The 17,189-nt window shown below is 43.0% G+C and overlaps 1 protein-coding gene across 1 annotated transcript in view; it reads left to right on the forward strand.

The window, feature by feature from the left end:
- Positions 1 to 16,553, forward strand: part of larp1 (La ribonucleoprotein 1, translational regulator) — a 180,930-nt gene extending 164,377 nt beyond the window's left edge. Inside the window, exons 18-20 of the mRNA XM_072264084.1 lie at positions 2,363 to 2,472; positions 9,351 to 9,478; positions 11,473 to 16,553. Coding sequence (XP_072120185.1) covers positions 2,363 to 2,472; positions 9,351 to 9,478; positions 11,473 to 11,694 — 460 coding nt within the window. The 3' untranslated portion in view covers positions 11,695 to 16,553. The remainder of the gene's footprint in view (positions 1 to 2,362; positions 2,473 to 9,350; positions 9,479 to 11,472) is intronic.
- The last annotated feature ends 636 nt before the right edge of the window (positions 16,554 to 17,189 follow it).

A 17,189-nucleotide genomic window follows, 5' to 3' on the forward strand; every position in this document is an offset into this window, starting at 1 on the left:
TGGCATCACTGATGTTGATGCCATTACCCCAGCACACCACTGCATCAAAGACTGTACTGGCAACAACAGACTAGTGGAACATGTGAAGGAGAGGCCAGCATATTCCAAAGGACATCGGTCTCTTCAGGAAATAGAGGTGACTGGCCCTTCTTGTACAAATCCTCTGTGTTGGTGTTCCACTTAAGTCTGTCATCCAGGTTCCCCCCCCCCCCAGGCCGGTACTTGTAGGTCCTCATCACATCCACGTCCTCACCATTCAATAGTAACAGGAGGCAATGCACGCTTAGCCTTCCTAAAGTCCATCAACATCTCCTTTGCCTTACTGATGTTGAGCTGCAGATGATTCAGCTTGCACCATTTGACAAAGTCCTCAAACAGACCCTTGTATTCGTCCTCCCATTCTCTCTGAATACATCCATCTATTGCTAAGTCAACAGAGAATTTCTACTGAAGTCATTTCCTGGTGTTCACTGAGGTCAGTGGAAGTGGTTACTTTCCTGATGGTTCCTGGGGTCAGTGGGAATGGTGATGGTTCCTGATGTTTACTGGGGTCAGTGGGATTGGTGACGGTTCCTGATGTTTACTGGGGTCAGTGGGAGTGGTGGTAGTCCCTGATGTTTACTGGGGTCAGTTGGAATGATGGTGGTTCCTGATGTTTACTGGAGTCAGTGGGAGTGGTGGTGGTTCCTGATCTTTACTGGGGTCAGTAGGAATGATGGTGGTTCCTGATGTTTACTGGGGTCTGTGGGTGTGGTGACAGTCCCTGATGTTTACTGGAGTCAGTGGGAGTGGTGGTGGTTCCTGATGTTTACTGTGGTCAGTGGAAGCGGTGACAGTCCCTGATGTTTACTGGAGTCAGTGGGAGTGGTGGTGGTTCCTGATGTTTACTGTGGTCAGTGGGAATGATGGTGGTTCCTGATGTTTACTGGAGTCAGTGGGAGTGGTGGTGGTTCCTGATGTTTACTGTGGTCAGTGGGAATGATGGTGGTTCCTGATGTTTACTGGAGTCAGTGGGAGTGGTGGTGGTTCCTGATGTTTACTGTGGTCAGTGGGAATGATGGTGGTTCCTGATGTTTACTGGTGTCAGTGGGAATGGTGTCAGTTCCTGATGTTTACTGGGATCAGTGGGAATGGTGTCAGTTCCTGATGTTTACTGGGGTCAGTGGGAATGGTGACAGTTCCTGATGTTTACAGGAGTCAGTGGGAATGGTGACAGTTTCAATGATCTAAATGGGGGAAAATGTTCAAATATCAGAGGTGCAGGCGGACTCATGCAGGACTCCCAGAAGATTAATTTACAGGTTGAGACTGTGGTAAAGATGGCAAATGCAATTTATTGGCATTTATTTCAAGGGGAATAGAATATAAAAGTAAGGCACTCGTCAAGCCACACTTGGAGTATGGAGTATGTCAACAGTTTTGAGCCCCATATCTCAAAAAGAACATGTCATTGGAGAGAGTCCAGAGGAGGTTCATGAGGATGATTCTGGGAATGAAGGGGTTAACCTATAAGGAGCGTGCAGTTTTGGGCCTGTACTCACTGGAATTTAGAAAAATGCGGGTGGACCTCATGGAAACCTACCAAATGTTGAAAAGACCAGATAGGGTGAGTGTGGAGAGGATGTTTCCTACGACGGAGGTATCCAGAACCAGAGGGCACAGCCTCAAAATTATGTGGGATAGAACAGAAGTAAGGAAGGGGAGTTTTTTTTTAGGCAGAGAGTAGTGAATCTGTGGAATGCTCTGCCACAGACTGTGGTGAGGGCCAAGTCCATGAGTACATTTAAGGCAGAAGTAGATAGTTTACTGATCGTCAGAGTATCAAAGGATATGTTGAGAAGGCAGATGTATGGGGTTGAGTGGGATCTGGGATCAGCCGTTATGGAATGGCAGAGCAGACTTGATGGGCTGAATGGTCTAATTCTGCTCCTATGTCTAATGATCTTACGGATGGCTGTGGAGGCCAAGTCATTGAGTACAAGTATATGGAGGAATTTAAGGTGGGGTGGTTATATGGGAGGCAGGGTTTGAGGGTCAGCACAACAATGTGGGCCAAAGGGCCTGTACCGTGCTGTACTATTCTATGTTCTATATTTAAAACAGAGACTGATAGGTTCTTTTGGTCAGGGTGAAGGTTGAGAATGGGATTGAGAGGGATAATAAATCAGCCGTGATGGAATAGCCTAATTCTGCTCCTGTGTGTGTCTAATGAACTATATCTTTGGGTATTTTGGAAGATGGGAAGACGAAGGAGATCTTTAGGGGGATGGGGGCGAGTCTGGTAATGAACTCTCATGGAAGATGGTTGCTGTTTACCTCTCTACTTGCCTGCTTCTGATCACACTGTGTTCGTCTGCTTCAGGTATGGGCTAGAGTGCCTTTTCAGATATTACAGCTATGGCCTTGAGAGGAAATTTAGACCGGAGATATTCAAGGATTTCCAGCAAGAAACCATCGTGGATTATGAAGCAGGTAAGTTGTGATTTTATTGAATACTGCTGACCTCTGGTGCATTTGATGGACTGCTTCATTCTAGAACAGAGTGGAATGGTGAGTCACCAGCAGTGTCATGGTATCAGGCATATTCTAGTTTTCTTACTGTTCCTGGGAATTTTGTTACTCACAGTCATACAGCAAAAAAATGGTCCATGCTGATCAGATGCCCATTCAGACCAGTGTTTTATCAAGTCAAGTCAACTCACTTTTCAATGTCATTTCGACCATAACTACTGGTACAGTACACAGTAAAAACAAGACAATGTTTTTCAGGATCATGGTGCTACATGAAACAATACCAAAACTACATTGAACTACGTAAAAACAACACAAAAACTACAGTAGACTACAGACCTACCTAGGACTGCATAGAGTGCACAAAACACTGCAGGAATTACAATAAATAATAAACAAGACAATAGGCACAGTAGAGGGCAGTAGGTTGGTGTAAGTCCAGGCTCTGGGTATGGAGGAGTCTGATGGCTTGGGGGAAGAAACTGTTACATAGTCTGGTAGTGAGATCCTGAATTTTAAAAATTTCTAGAGAAGCATATTATTTTGTTTTTTGAAGAGAATAAAAAGGAGGAGACATCTAATTGTATGAGATACTTTCAACGCCTATATTAGAGGACAAATCATTTCTTGTACTGCAAGTGTTAAGAATAAAGCTAATAAAGAAAGAATTGAATTAGCCAATCAATTGAAACAATTAGATCAAAAATATGCTATAACTCCAGATCCTGTTTTATATAAAAGACGTGTTGAAGTTAAAACTAAATATGATCTTATGTTAACATATTCAATTGAAACTCAACTTCTTAAAGATAAAACTGAATTTTACATTCATGGAGATAAATCAGGCAAAGTATTGACCAGCCAATTAAAAACTTCTGTAGTTAAATGAATTTGCAAAACTAATGGTGATAGGACAAATGATTACTCTGAAATAAATTATACCTTTAGAGAATTCTATTCTCAACTTTATTGTTCTGATTCCCCTAAAGATAATACTGTAATGAATAATTTTCTAGATCAATTAAATATCCCTGCACTTTCTGCAGATGATTGCAAACAGATGGATCAACCCATTTTTCATGAGGAGATTCCCGAGGCTATACGTTCATTACACTCGGGGAATGCTCCGGGTCCAGATGGATTTTCTGGAGAATTTTATAAGGCTTTTTCTTCATTAATTATACCACAGTTACACTTGGTCTTTTTTGGATTCTTTCAAATTGGGTAGTTTGCCTCAATCTTTCTATGAAGCTTCCATTTCGCTTATCCTAAAAAAGAACAAGGACTTAGCGAAATGCTCTTCATATAGGCTAATTTCATTACTCAATGTTGATACTAAAATTCTTTCTAAAGTTCTGGCTCGTAGGATTGAAAATATTTTACCTTCTATTATTTCTGATGATCAGACTGGATTTATTAAAAACCGACATTCCCATTTTAATATACGCCGTGTATTAAACATTATTTATTCTCCTTCTCGGGAGATATCAGAATGTGTGATATCCTTAGATGCTGAGAAGGCCTTCGATCAGGTTGAATGGAATTATTTATTTAAAACCTTTGAAAAATTTGATTTTGGACCAGGTTTTATTCAATGGATTAAATTACTTTATTTATCTCCTTCTGCTCAGGTTCGTACTAAATTTCAAAATTCCAAACCACTTAAACTTCACCGCAGAACTAGACAAGTCTGTCAGTTGAGTCCTTTGCTTTTTGATCTAGCTTCAGAACCCCTTGCCATTGCTTTTCGAGAATCTAATGATATTTGTGGTATTTTAAGGAGAGGTATCACCCACAAGATCTCTCTTTACACTGATGATATGTTGCTTTTTACCTCTAATGTTTAGACCTCGTTACCTCGCGTACTTTCTTTACTCTCTTGTTTTAGTTGGTTTTCAGGATATAAATTGAACCTACATAAGAGTGAATTATTTCCTTTAAATAATTTGGTATCAATTAATACTAATCTTCCTTTTAAAATTGTAAGGAATCAATTTACTTATTTGGGTGTAACAGTCAAGAAGAATTACAAACACCTGTTTAAAGAAACTTTCTTACTTTATTGAACCATATGAAAAAAGATATCATTAAATTGGTCACCTCTTTTAATATCGTTGATTGGACGAATTAATTCTATTAAAATGAATATTCTACCTAAATTTATATATCGTTTTCAGGCTTTACTTGTTTTTATTCCTAAATCCGTTTTTGACTCTCTTGAATCTATTTTATCCTCCTATATATGGAAAAAATAAATGTCCTCGTTTAAATAAAGTTCATCTTCAAAAACCTAAAAAGTCTGGAGGTTTAGCCTTACCTAATTTTAGATTTTGTTACTGGGCAGTTAATATACGATATTTTACGTTTTGGCTATATTATATTAATCGTGTAGACTGTCCGGTATGGGTTTCTTTAGAAGCTAACTCTGTTAATAAATTTTCTATTCTTTCTCTTCTTGGATCCTCACTTCCTTTATTTGTAAATAAACTAACTGATAATTTAACGGTTAAACATACTCTGAGGATCTGGATACAATTTAGAAAACATTTTGGTTTATTGAGATTTTCCCTTTCTAGTCCCATTTATTGTAATTTTTTTAAAACCCTCTATGACTGATTTAGTTTTTAAAGAATGGGACAGGTTGGATATTAAATGTTTTTGTGATCTGTTTGTGGAGGAAACCTTTTCTCACTTGAGCAATTGTCAGCTAAATATAACTTACCCAAAATTCACTATCTTAGATATCTACAAATCAGAGACTTGCTAAGATCTCAAATATGCACATTTCCTATAAGCTCAGATAAGAACTTAGTAGACAAAATTTTTAATTTGACACCTTTTCATAATGGTTCAATATCTAATATTTATCGTATGTTACTGGAGATGAGGAATATTCCTTTAGACAAAATTAAGAATCTCTCGGAACAAGATTTACAGACATCACTATCTGACGAAACTTGGAATGAAATTTTTAAACTAGTTAATACTTCATCGCTATGTGCTCGCCATTCCCTCATACAATTTAAGGTGGTACATAGAGTCCATAAAGATAAGCTTATCTCGTTTTTATTCGATATATCTCTGTACTGTGACAGATGTTATAATAAAGAAGCTTCATTAATTCATATGTTTTGGACTTGTCCGTGTCTTGAAAAGTATTGAAAGGAAGTTTTTCAAACTTTTTCTTTACTTTTCAAGGTCAATTTTAAGCCTAATCCTCTGATGGCCCTATTCAGTATTGTTGCTGGACAAGATATTAAGCTGAAGACATCTGATTTACATATTTTGGCCTTTAGCTCTCTTATAGCTAGGAGGGCACTTTTGTTCAAATGGAAAGATGTTTTTCCTTCTACTCATGCTCAATGATTATATGACGTTATGTCATGCTTAGATTGAGAGAAGATTCATTGTTCAATTTCTGAATCTCATCAAGACTTTCAAACATTGTGGGGACCCTTTCTGAATTATGTTCAAAACTTTCAAAATCCTCAGTTCGTTGTTTAATTTCAGATGTTGGCTGTTATTAATTTTTTATTATACGAGAAGGTGTTTTACCTTTTTTCTCCTTAATAAACAGCTTTGGTCTTGGTAGGGGTTAGACTTTTTTTTGTAATAAATTAGTATATTTCAATATAACTAATGACTAACTTACATGAATACAAGGTAATGAGATTGTTATTATGAATAGATATAATGTAATTGGTAGGTTTTTATCTTTTTTTGACCTTTTATATACACTTTCTTGTACTCTTTATTCTTCTATGTAGAAACCAATGAAAATATTGAAAAGAGACAGGTTGTTGGCTTTGCACCAGTCTGTTAGCTGCTGCACCTCCTCTCTGTATGCTGACTCATCGTTCTTGCTGATGAGACCCAACACAGTCGTGTCATCGGTGAACTTGATGATGTGGTTCGAGCTGTGTGTTGCAGCAGAGTGAACAGCAGTGGACTGAGCACACAGCCTTGGGGGGGCCCCATGCTCAGTGTGATGGTGTTGGAGATGCTGCTTCCAATCCAGACTGACTGAGGTCTCCCAGTCAGGAAGTCTAGGATCCAGTTGCAGAGAGAGGTGTTCAGTAGGCTCAGCTTTCCAATCAGTTTCTGAGGAATGATTGTGTTGAATGCTGAACTGAAGTCTATGAATAGCATTCGAACGTACGTGTTTCTTTTGTCCAGGTGGGTTAGGGCCAACTGGAGGGTGATGGCAATGGCATTATCTGTTGAACGATTGGGACGGTACGCGAACTGCAGGGGGTCCAGTGAAGGGGCAGCAGGGTCATGATGTGCCTCATGACAAGCCTCTTGAAACACTTCATGATGGATGGATGTGAGTGCAACGGGACGGTAGTCGTTGAGGCAGGACACTGAAGACTTCTTCGGCACGGGGACGATGGTGGCGGCCTTGAAGCACGTAGGAACAATGGCGCTGCTCAGGGAGATGTTGAAGATGTCAGTGAGAATATCTGCTAGCTGGTCTGCACATCCTCTAAGCACTCTGCCAGGAATATTGTCTGGTCCAGCAGCCTTCCATGGGTTGACCCTGCACAGGGTTCTCCTCACATTGGCCACGTTAAGACACAGCATCTGGTCATTTGTAGGAGGGGTGGTCTTCCTTGTCGCCACATCATTTTCTGCCTCAAAAGGAGTGTAGAAGTTGTTCAACGCATCTGGGAGGGAGGCTTCACCAGCACAGGCAGGTGATGTTGTCTTGTAGTTGGTGATGTCCTGATTGCCCTTCTACATATCTCATGTGTCGCTGCTGTCCTGGAAGTGGCTGTGGATTTGCTGGGCGTGTGCACGCTTTGCCTCTCTGATGGCCCGGGACAGTTTGGCCCTCTCTGTTGTTAGGGCTGCCTTGTTGCCTGCTCTGAAGGCAGAGCCACGGGTCCTTAGCAGTGCACGCACCTCCACGGTCATCCATGGCTTCTGGTTCAGCACGTGTAGTGATGGTCTTGGCCACAGTGACGTCACCGATACACTTGCTGATGTAGCTAGTCACTGATGCCGTGTACTCCTCTAAGTTGGTAGAGTCGCCACCGGTTGCAGCCTCCCTGAACCTGTGCCAGTCAGTGTGCTCAAAGCAGTCTTGAAGAGCAGAGATGGCTCCTGCTGGCCAGGTTTTCACCTGCTTCTGAACTGGTCTGGAGCGCCTGACGAGCGGTCTGTATGCTGGGATTAGCATAACAGAGATGTGATCTGAGTAGCCGAGGTGGGGGTGGGGCTCTGCCCGGTACGCGTCGGGAATGTTTGTGTAAACAAGGTCCAACGCGTTCTCCCCTCTCATTACAAAGTCCACGTTCTGATGGAATCTGGGGAGCACTGACTTAAGGTTCGCGTCGTTAAAATCTCCGGCAACAATAAACAGTCCATAAGGGTGTGAATTCTGCAGTTTGCTAATTGCCCCATACAGTTCACAGAACACCTCCTTAGCATTAGCGCTGGGGGGAACATAGACACCGACTATAAGGACAGTGGTGAATTTCCGTGGTAAATAAAATGGTCTGCATCTAACAGTCACAAACTCTACTAGCAATGAGCAGTATCTGGAAACCAGCACAGAGTTCCTGCACCATTCCGTATTGATGTAAACACACAAGCCATCACCACGAGTCTTACCGGAAAGAGCTGCATCTCTGTCCACTCAAAACAAAACGAGCCCGTCCAGCTGAATGGTGGCATCCGGGATTCCGTCAGTGAGTCACGTTTCTGTGAAAGCATACTCACAGCAGACTCTGTACTCCTGCGGAGTATTTCCTTGGAGTCAGATGTAGTCCAATTTATTGTCCAGGGAGCGGAGATTGGAGAGCAGAATGGACGGGAGAGCCGGCCAGCTAGGGTTTGATTTTTGCCTGGCACAAGGCTCCTCCCCACTTGCCTCGCTTCCGCTTCTTCGCACACCGCTTACGATGCCCCCACTTCCAGCCACTGGCATCAGGCAACTCCGAGGACTGTAGGCCCGATCCCCTCAGCAAGCCGAGGTCGCGTAATTTAACCAGCAGATCTTCATGAAGGTTTGTTTTTGGCAATCTCTGTATTGTAGCAGTACCTGGCGATGGTAGATAGTCGCCCTGTTATCCATGTGCCCTTGTCAAAAATTGTGCCTTAAAATTAAATTAAAATAACACCAGATCCGAAAGGCTGCTGCTGCCATGCCGTGCGGCCTGCTTTATCCTTAATCCCTCAAAACCTTTCCTATCCATGGACCTGTTCAGCTGTCTTAAACGCTGTTAATGAACCATATTCTAGAGCAGTTTGTTCCATATACTGAACGCCCTCTGTGTTTAAAGAATAGTCGCTCAAATTCTCATTAAATCTTTCCTCCCTCAGCTTAAACCTATGGCTTAGGTTCCCTAACTTTTATTGCTACCTATGTTCTCATGATTTCAGAAACTTGATTATTTTGTGACTCTCAATCTCTGGTCATCAGTGTCATTATTGTTGGCGATGCATGAATTGGTCAGGGGCACTGCAAGGTGTATTGCTGTGTGTTGCATAATCCGAGATGGAGTGTTTGGTTCATTCTGATCCGAGGAGAGTGTCTCACGTATGCCCTCTCCCGGCCCAGTGCTGTGCTCTCTCACACTGGGTGCTGCAGACTGATTAAACAGCTAGAGAGCAGGCTGCAAATAACTCTTCCTAAAATAATTTACTACTTATTTTATTGTGTGCTGGCACTTTCTGTGCATCGATCTTGAGAATTACCTTTGAATGTGTGGGGTTGAGATCATGCTGATATTGTGGGAACTCTCATCTATTGGGCAGTTAGAATATCTGAGGTTTGTGCAACTGATTTACCATTTGTAATCTTTGTGCTGTGTGTTTTCTGTTTGAAAATTTAGGGCAGCTGTATGGATTAGAGAAATTCTGGGCCTATCTAAAGTATTCAAAAGCTAAGAATCTGGATATCGACCCAAAACTTCAGGAATACCTCAGCAAATTTAAACGCTTAGAAGATTTCCGGGTGGACGTAAGTAACAGTCACCATGTGAAACATTCCACAAAAACTTCTCAGGTTTCCAGCTGGGTACAGGTGTTGATTTTAACCAAAAGTTTTGACGACAGACTCCGCCATCTTCATCAGGGATAATGCCTAGGCTTGCCTAGTCCAGTGGTATTTATATGGTATATATGCTCAACTCCTGTCATCCGACCCTCCTGGTTGTTTAATCCTCAACCAATCCAGTTTCCGCAACACTGCAGAGCTGGCGGTGGTAGGGTCATAATTTGCAGCTCCCCAGAGCTGACTGTGGTAGGATTGTCAATCTGCAACACCTCAGAAACTAACTGTGGTAGGGCAGTCTGCAGCACCCAGAGCTGACTGTTAGGGTCGTCAGTCTGCAGCACCCAGAGCTGACTGTTAGGGTCGTCAGTCTGCAGCACCCAGAGCTGACTGTTAGGGTCGTCAGTCTGCAGCACCCAGAGCTGACTGTTAGGGTCGTCAGTCTGCAGCACCCAGAGCTGACTGTTAGGATGGTCAGTCTGCAACACCCAGAGCTGACTGTTAGGATGGTCAATCTGCAACACCCAGAGCTGACTGTTAGGGTCGTCAGTCTGCAGCACCCAGAGCTGACTATCAATCTGCAGCACCCAGAGCTGACTGTTAGGATGGTCAGTCTGCAGCACCCAGAGCTGACTGTTAGGATGGTCAGTCTGCAGCACCCAGAGCTGACTGTTAGGATGGTCAGTCTGCAGCACCCAGAGCTGACTGTTAGGGTCATCAATCTGCAACACCCAGAGCTGACTGTTAGGGTCGTCAGTCTGCAACACCCAGAGCTGACTGTTAGGATGGTCAGTCTGCAACACCCAGAGCTGACTGTTAGGGTCGTCAATCTGCAACACCCAGAGCTGACTGTTAGGGTCGTCAGTCTGCAGCACCCAGAGCTGACTGTTAGGGTCGTCAGTCTGCAGCACCCAGAGCTGACTGTTAGGGGCGTCAGTCTGCAGCACCCAGAGCTGACTGTTAGGGGCGTCAGTCTGCAACATGCGGAGCTGACTGTTAGGGGCGTCAGTCTGCAGCACCCAGAGCTGACTGTTAGGGGCGTCAGTCTGCAACATGCGGAGCTGACTGTTAGGGGCGTCAGTCTGCAGCACCTAGAGCTGACTGTTAGGGGCGTCAGTCTGCAACATGCGGAGCTGACTGTTAGGGGCGTCAGTCTGCAGCACCTAGAGCTGACTGTTAGGATGGTCAGTCTGCAGCACCCAGAGCTGACTGTTAGGGTTGTCAATCTGCAACAACCGGAGCTGACTGTAGTTGTTTTTATCTGGAGAGACCAAGGGATGGAATGCACACAGAATGGGGTGGGTGCTGTTTGACTATAACCTGATCGAGTTGTGAAAGTAATGGATGGTGTTTTGTTTCAAGACTTTCCAAAGGTGCTGCAGTCTGGAGATGGGAGCGAATGGGATTAAAGGTTAATGAGCTACATCTAACATGAGTCAAAGGTAGAGAGGGATAGACATCTTGTGGTGGGGACCTGGTGCCCTTACACACCCAGATAAAGAAAATAGGCAACTTCAGCAAGCAGTTTAGGCATTAGAGCAGGAGGGTGGGTCAAATGAATGTGTGAGTAAGGATAGTATTGAAGGGGAGTTTCAGATTTTATCATTCGAATTGTTTTAGGGAGAAAGTGGGAGCTGGCTGATCTGAACAAGTTACTCATGAAACAAAATGGGTGAGCAGAGAGATTTGTCAGTGGTTTTGGGAGGGTGTACATTAATTTGTCAGAGCAACAGTATTCAGTAGGTGGGATTCAGTCAGCTATAAATGGAACTCTATAATTCAGTCCTGTTAGCAGATCACGTGTGCATGCCACAAGGGAAGAATGCAAGGGGTTCGCAAATTTCTCAGTTATAAAATTATTGAAGGTTTAACTAAATTACTGGGAAAGTAGAATGAAGTAGTTGTTTCATTATTAATTGCCTGTTATACATTGGGGAATGAAGTAGTTGTTTCTGTTGCAGCCTCCAATTGGCGATGACGTTGGCCGCAAGCGACAGTCACTGGCAGGTGAAGAAAAACGCCGGCTTCCATCCGTGTCTTCCAGTAAAATGTGTGGCTCTGCCAGTGATGCCGAGAATGGGTCGCCGTTCCCCCCTCAAAGTATGAACGAAGGAACCAATTCAACTGTGATCCCGGAGGGGGCTTCGGCAGGACTCGTGCAAGTGAGAGCCACAGGCAAATAGAGAGTGGACTCTGCCTCTAACCCTGGATCTTTATTTGAACTTTGGTATTGTCACCTCAATGAGCTACAGAAAAACTGGGCTGGATATCAGACATTCTTCAACACTGGGCAGTAGCCATTGCAGCAACTGCCGGAAGATTTGTATTCTAAGCTGGTTTCACAGCCTTCACCCATATGAATGAATGTTGCATGAGAACAGTTGGTCTGAAATATAATTCATCTGCTTGATTTGGGAGTCGACAATACAGCTTCACTCAGATATCCAAAAAAAATCCGAACCCCTCCCTAGTGGAGAGTGGGATTAAAGAGATGCCTTATTATTGCCTGCTCCTGTTTGTGAGCAGCACGTAGTTAAATTCTGCTCGCTCTGCTAATGACTCTCCTGTTGGTCTGCTAATGTTGATAAAATTATCCGTTCCTTACCCTGGATTTTGAATTATTGAGGTTTTTGTTAGTGCCCCAATTTAAAGTTGCCGCAGGCGGACGGAATAGGAATGGTGATGTCAAATGCGGATGCTCTTGCACCACAGGTACTTTGTGTCAGGCCTTATCCCCGTGGTGGACTGAACTTCAACAGCCTGACGGCCACAGGTACTGACATTAGGAAATAGCCCAGTGACCCTTGTCAAGCTCTCCATCAGGGTCACTGCTAAAGTGTCTTTGGCCACCATTCTTATCCTGTTACCATCCAGTTGTCTCTTTCACTTTGCATACCCAAGCCAGCACCTTGGAAAAATTGGACTATCTGATTTCTTCAGCATTGATGAATCTGTCTGCTTGAAGTAGTATTGCTGAAATTATACTGGGTAACATCATTCACGACTGTCATGTGTTCTGTAGGGATGTCACAGTGTCGTTTATTTTGATGTCCTGGTAAAGTAGTGACCTGAAGTCCCATCTAGATTGTTGTCCTGGAATTACAGCCTTTGCTAGGAGCCAAAGTGTCACCGTGTTAATCATTATCATCATCACTTTAGTTTTGGGCTGTGGTTCGAGTAAATGGAAAAAAAACTGAGCCTTTCGGGTTTGCTGTGTGCTACTTTAATGCTGTTGATACGTCGTGCTTGCTGTGCATGTATCTCATGGGTAGCAGGAGTAGGCTCTGCAGAACGAGCTGGTGATGAGAAAACCTATTAGCTTAGGCTTCCCAACTCTAGCTCTACTCCGGGGTCATCTGTCCCCGAGGAACCGTTGGCACGATTGATCCCTCTGTCCCCGAGGGTTGGGTGACACTTGTGATGAGATTTCATCTTCTTTGCTCTCTTTCAGTGCATTTAGATCTCCCATTCTTGTACCTTATTATTTTCCATGCTTTCTTTCTTCCCTTTTGTATCTCTCTATCCATCAGTTTATCTCGAGCCCATCCTCTGCCCCTCACACACACCAATACCATGTCTCTTCTCTCATGCATGTGTGTCCGTGTCTTAAGCGCACAAACACACCGCCGACTTGTTTTTCTAACATGCATTTGTGCCCTCCGAATGTCATGCACACGCCCACCCCTCTGCACTTCCTTCTCCCAGCAGAAATGCCGAAGTTATTTGGGATCTTCTTGCTGTATGGGAATTGTATCTCCACGTGAATGGACCATGCACCAGTGTAGAATGTGGCAGGTGTCACTGAATATAACCTTCGTCTTCCTGTTTCCTCGGTGCCGAACTCACTGAAGGGCTAAACTCCTGAAACCAAAGGTTTGATCCATGCTGTTGAATGTTTTTGATGTTAATTCTTATAAAAGACATGGGAGAAGAACTGCTGACCATTGTAAGGAGTGTGGGATAAAATATTAGTCCTGGGTAACTTCCCCCTCTTCCCAGGGCTGTCATGCTTTTCAAGAGGATGTGTCTAATTGAACCTCACCACGATTAGTTATGTCCTAAAAACATCCAGTGATGTGTTTAGGGTCTCCTAGACTGCAAACACTTGCTGACGGCTGCCTGATGGTGTTTGCAAAGTTGATTAAAACCTGACACTAGTTCTGTGACTTTGAGAACTCATTGTTTACATTTACATGTTCAGTCATCCCATAATCTTCCAGGATTCCTGTAACCGACTGCCTGGATTGTCAGGACTGAGATCACTCACAGGACATTGGTTTCCTCTCCTTAACCAGAATGTTCATGTGGAACAGACTGATTTAATTGCAACTAAGAGGCTCGATTGTTGGTGTAATTCAGGTGGAGATTCCTGAATGTGCAACCAGTTGTGTAATGTGAAGCTGCTGTTTATTTAATGAATTTCTTTGAAATGCCTCTGAAACAAGAACATTTTATTTCAGGTAATTTGGTGAGCATCTCTTTGCTGTTTATTGTACAGAAATCACACTGTTGGGAGTTAAAATTCCAGTGTGTAATTCATGGCACGATTTGTATATAACGCAAGTCCACCAGCTTTTAGATGAATGTCTTTTTTTTCCTAAGTAAGAAATCTTTAAGAATCTAGCCATATTTGCCAAAGAAAAATCTCTGGGTTTCACAGATGCTGAAAACATTAAAACAAAAGGTGCTGTGGATTTATTCTGAGTGAACAATGCAGCTTGCACGGACAATTTGTGTTAAGGCCATTTTCCTTCCTCTTTGGTGCCCACCCTTTGAACCAGTTGCCTCTGATTGCCCCATATCCACAGGAGCACCAGCCTACACCACCCACCGCCTGCCATGCCTCCTTTTCAGCGGAGTCCCCAGGAACGACCGCCTTATTTTGATGACAGCATGATGATAAAAAAGCTTACATTGTAAAATGTACAAAATTAGAATCGTCCTTCACAACTCTAAGTCCAAGATGATCACTATCCTGTACCAAACTCACCAAGCCATCCACGTGACACTACCTAAATTAGTAGTACTCTCAGACCCAGTGAAATGGGGCATGGCGATCACTGAGTTGTGCTCCTGCCCTCTCTAGTCCAGGTATTTATAGCTTGAGATTCAGATCTGCTTGGTAGAAGACTAACGCGAGAAGAAGAGAAAAGATTACTGCAAAGATCCCATGTGTCTTGTGCTAAAGCACATTAGAGCTGTGTAGCTTGTGTTCACTGTAAAGTTTAGAATTTCAGTTACACACGTAAAGTGAATCTACACTAACTCTCCTGAGAGCCAACAATTAACTTATGATGTAATGTGCATGCCCCAGGACCATTCTTTGCACTCTCTGAATCACTTAACTGTACTCACGCTCCTTTCAGGTTTTCAAGGCCTACTTTGGTTCTTTATTAAAACATGGGTAATATTTGGTTGTCCCCAAAAGATTACATGAATTCTGCTGAGAAATTATGTTTAGAACCTTCGTAAGCCTATTTTTCGATTGTGTTCACATGCAGAATATAGAGGATGTAAACTGTATTTTGGGGTTTGTTGAACCCAAGTTATTCCTAAGAGTTCTAATGTCCTGAGATTCCATTGTGAAGTAGTCAGGGTTTGATTTTAAAAAAAACACAAAATGTCCCTCAGTCTGTCAGGATTAACTCGAAAATCATAGCCTTGGAGAACTTTCATGAAGCACGTAATTTCCACTGGAGCCAGCTCTCTGGAAATGTCTTGTAGGCATTAGTCTTATTCACTGAATAAAGCGACTGGAACAAACCTCCAGCTTCCCAATTGCGGTCTGAGGCTGTGGAATGGCACAGGTCCAGGTGAGTAAGGCAGGTGCTTACAGGGTGGGGACTACAAGCTGAATATTTCACTGTGTCAATAGACAAGTGTTGGGGAAATGAATCCGAATCTAGCAGCTAGGGGTTGATACAGATACTGTTTATGGTACAGATTCGGCAGGTTCTGGTAGAGCTGGGCTTGAGATAGATAGTAACTGTTGAGATACTCTGCAAAGGGTTGAGGGTTAGTCCAAATACATCATGTAACCTGCTTTGTGGACGACTTGGTCTCAGGTGGAGGGACAGTATGAAATGGAAAGAATATACTTTTGTGGAGACAGTTAATTCCTTGTCTGATTCACAGCTCTCATGTGGTTGAGAAGTACCTCATAGCTCAGAAATTGTGCTGAATTTGGAGAGTTTCTTGTGCTGGTTGGATTCACACTTGCTTTTTGATAGCTGTGAAATACTTGTGCCTGCAGCTTTCCTCCAATGTGTTTACACTGGTCACATTATGGCATTTCATTTCAATCTCCAGTCAGGTCATAGACATGATGACCAAGTCAGTGTTTAATGTTAAATTTAACCAAATTTAAAGCCTTTCACAAAATGGGACAGGTGTCTATTCTGATGTTGAATGCCAAGAGTTTGGCCATTCAGGAGTGCAGGGAACGGCCCTGTGTAAGAAGTCACAGGAGCGCTGATGAAGGCTTCAGGCTCTAACTCCCATTAATGTCTCATCGCTGCTGAATTTGGTCATCTGACCCATTGACGTGCTTCCAAGTCTGTTCCTCAGTCAGGAGCTGATAATTCACACTGAGTGCTTGAGTTTTGATGGTCTCTGGTCTCCATTGCCAGGAGTGTCAATGGGATATTCAGTTCTCAGTACAGCCAATTCAAAATTGAGAGAGTGGTTTGCAAAGAGTATGTGGTGCTTTTATGAGCCATGATCAGTTATCCAGCAGTACAAAGTAGGTTGAGGGCATGAGTGGAACACTCAATGTCTGCTAGGGTGCCAGTGAATCTCCTTATGCTGGCTGCTGTAATTCTAGAAATAACCACGTGCACAGATTTATTCCACTTTAAAAAAAACTTGTAAGATACTTGAACAAGAACTTGTAACATAAACTTAATCATTTAGAGTCTTTGCTTTTTAGTCTGATGTGGTTCCTTCTGGCTAGTGTTTTGCCCTTTGTAATTTGTGGTAACTGCTTTCCTTTTATATAAAATCAATTAAAATTCACAAAAATTAAATAAAAACACTAAAATGACCAATTTGTATGGTTGTTTTTGTTTAATGTAAGCATGGATTATAATTCTTTCAGCGCGTGAGAAGGCTTCCTGCCTCCTCCATAAAAATTACTGATGGTAACTGATCCTAGAGGTATACAGAGGTTGGCCCATGATCATCGTTCTTCTCTTCCTAAACCTTCTCACCTTTGAGTAGCACCCTGGGATAGAGCCACTATTGTGTAGATTAATTCCTTTGTGGGAAGTTTGTTGAAGTTGAAGTGCAAGGAAGAAGGGTTGAGAGAAACTCACAGCCTTGTACAGACCATTTGACGCGAGGACTGGTTTGGCCCCTGAGGTGGATGTTGGCTTGAACTATGGCTTTACCTGCAAATGGATGTCTGAGAGCTGCTGAATGAGGATACAGTATAACCCCGACTGTCAGGTCATAAAAGGCCGAGTAGTTATTCATGATGCTATCTAAACTTGTAAGTTACTCCCCCTCCCTCTTCCCCTCTCTCTTCCTCTCTTCATATTTGTTTGTTTCTCATCTATTAGTGCATAGTATAGTGAGAATGGCTCCGGGGCAGTACTGTGAGTAGGATGTGGAAGTCTGGGAGATTTCTAAACATATCGGTACAAAAGGGGCGGGTTGCACTTGAATCTGAGAGAGACCA

The sequence above is a fragment of the Mobula birostris genome, chromosome 7, assembly GCF_030028105.1.
Source record: "Mobula birostris isolate sMobBir1 chromosome 7, sMobBir1.hap1, whole genome shotgun sequence".
NCBI classification, from domain to species: Eukaryota; Metazoa; Chordata; class Chondrichthyes; order Myliobatiformes; family Myliobatidae; genus Mobula; species Mobula birostris.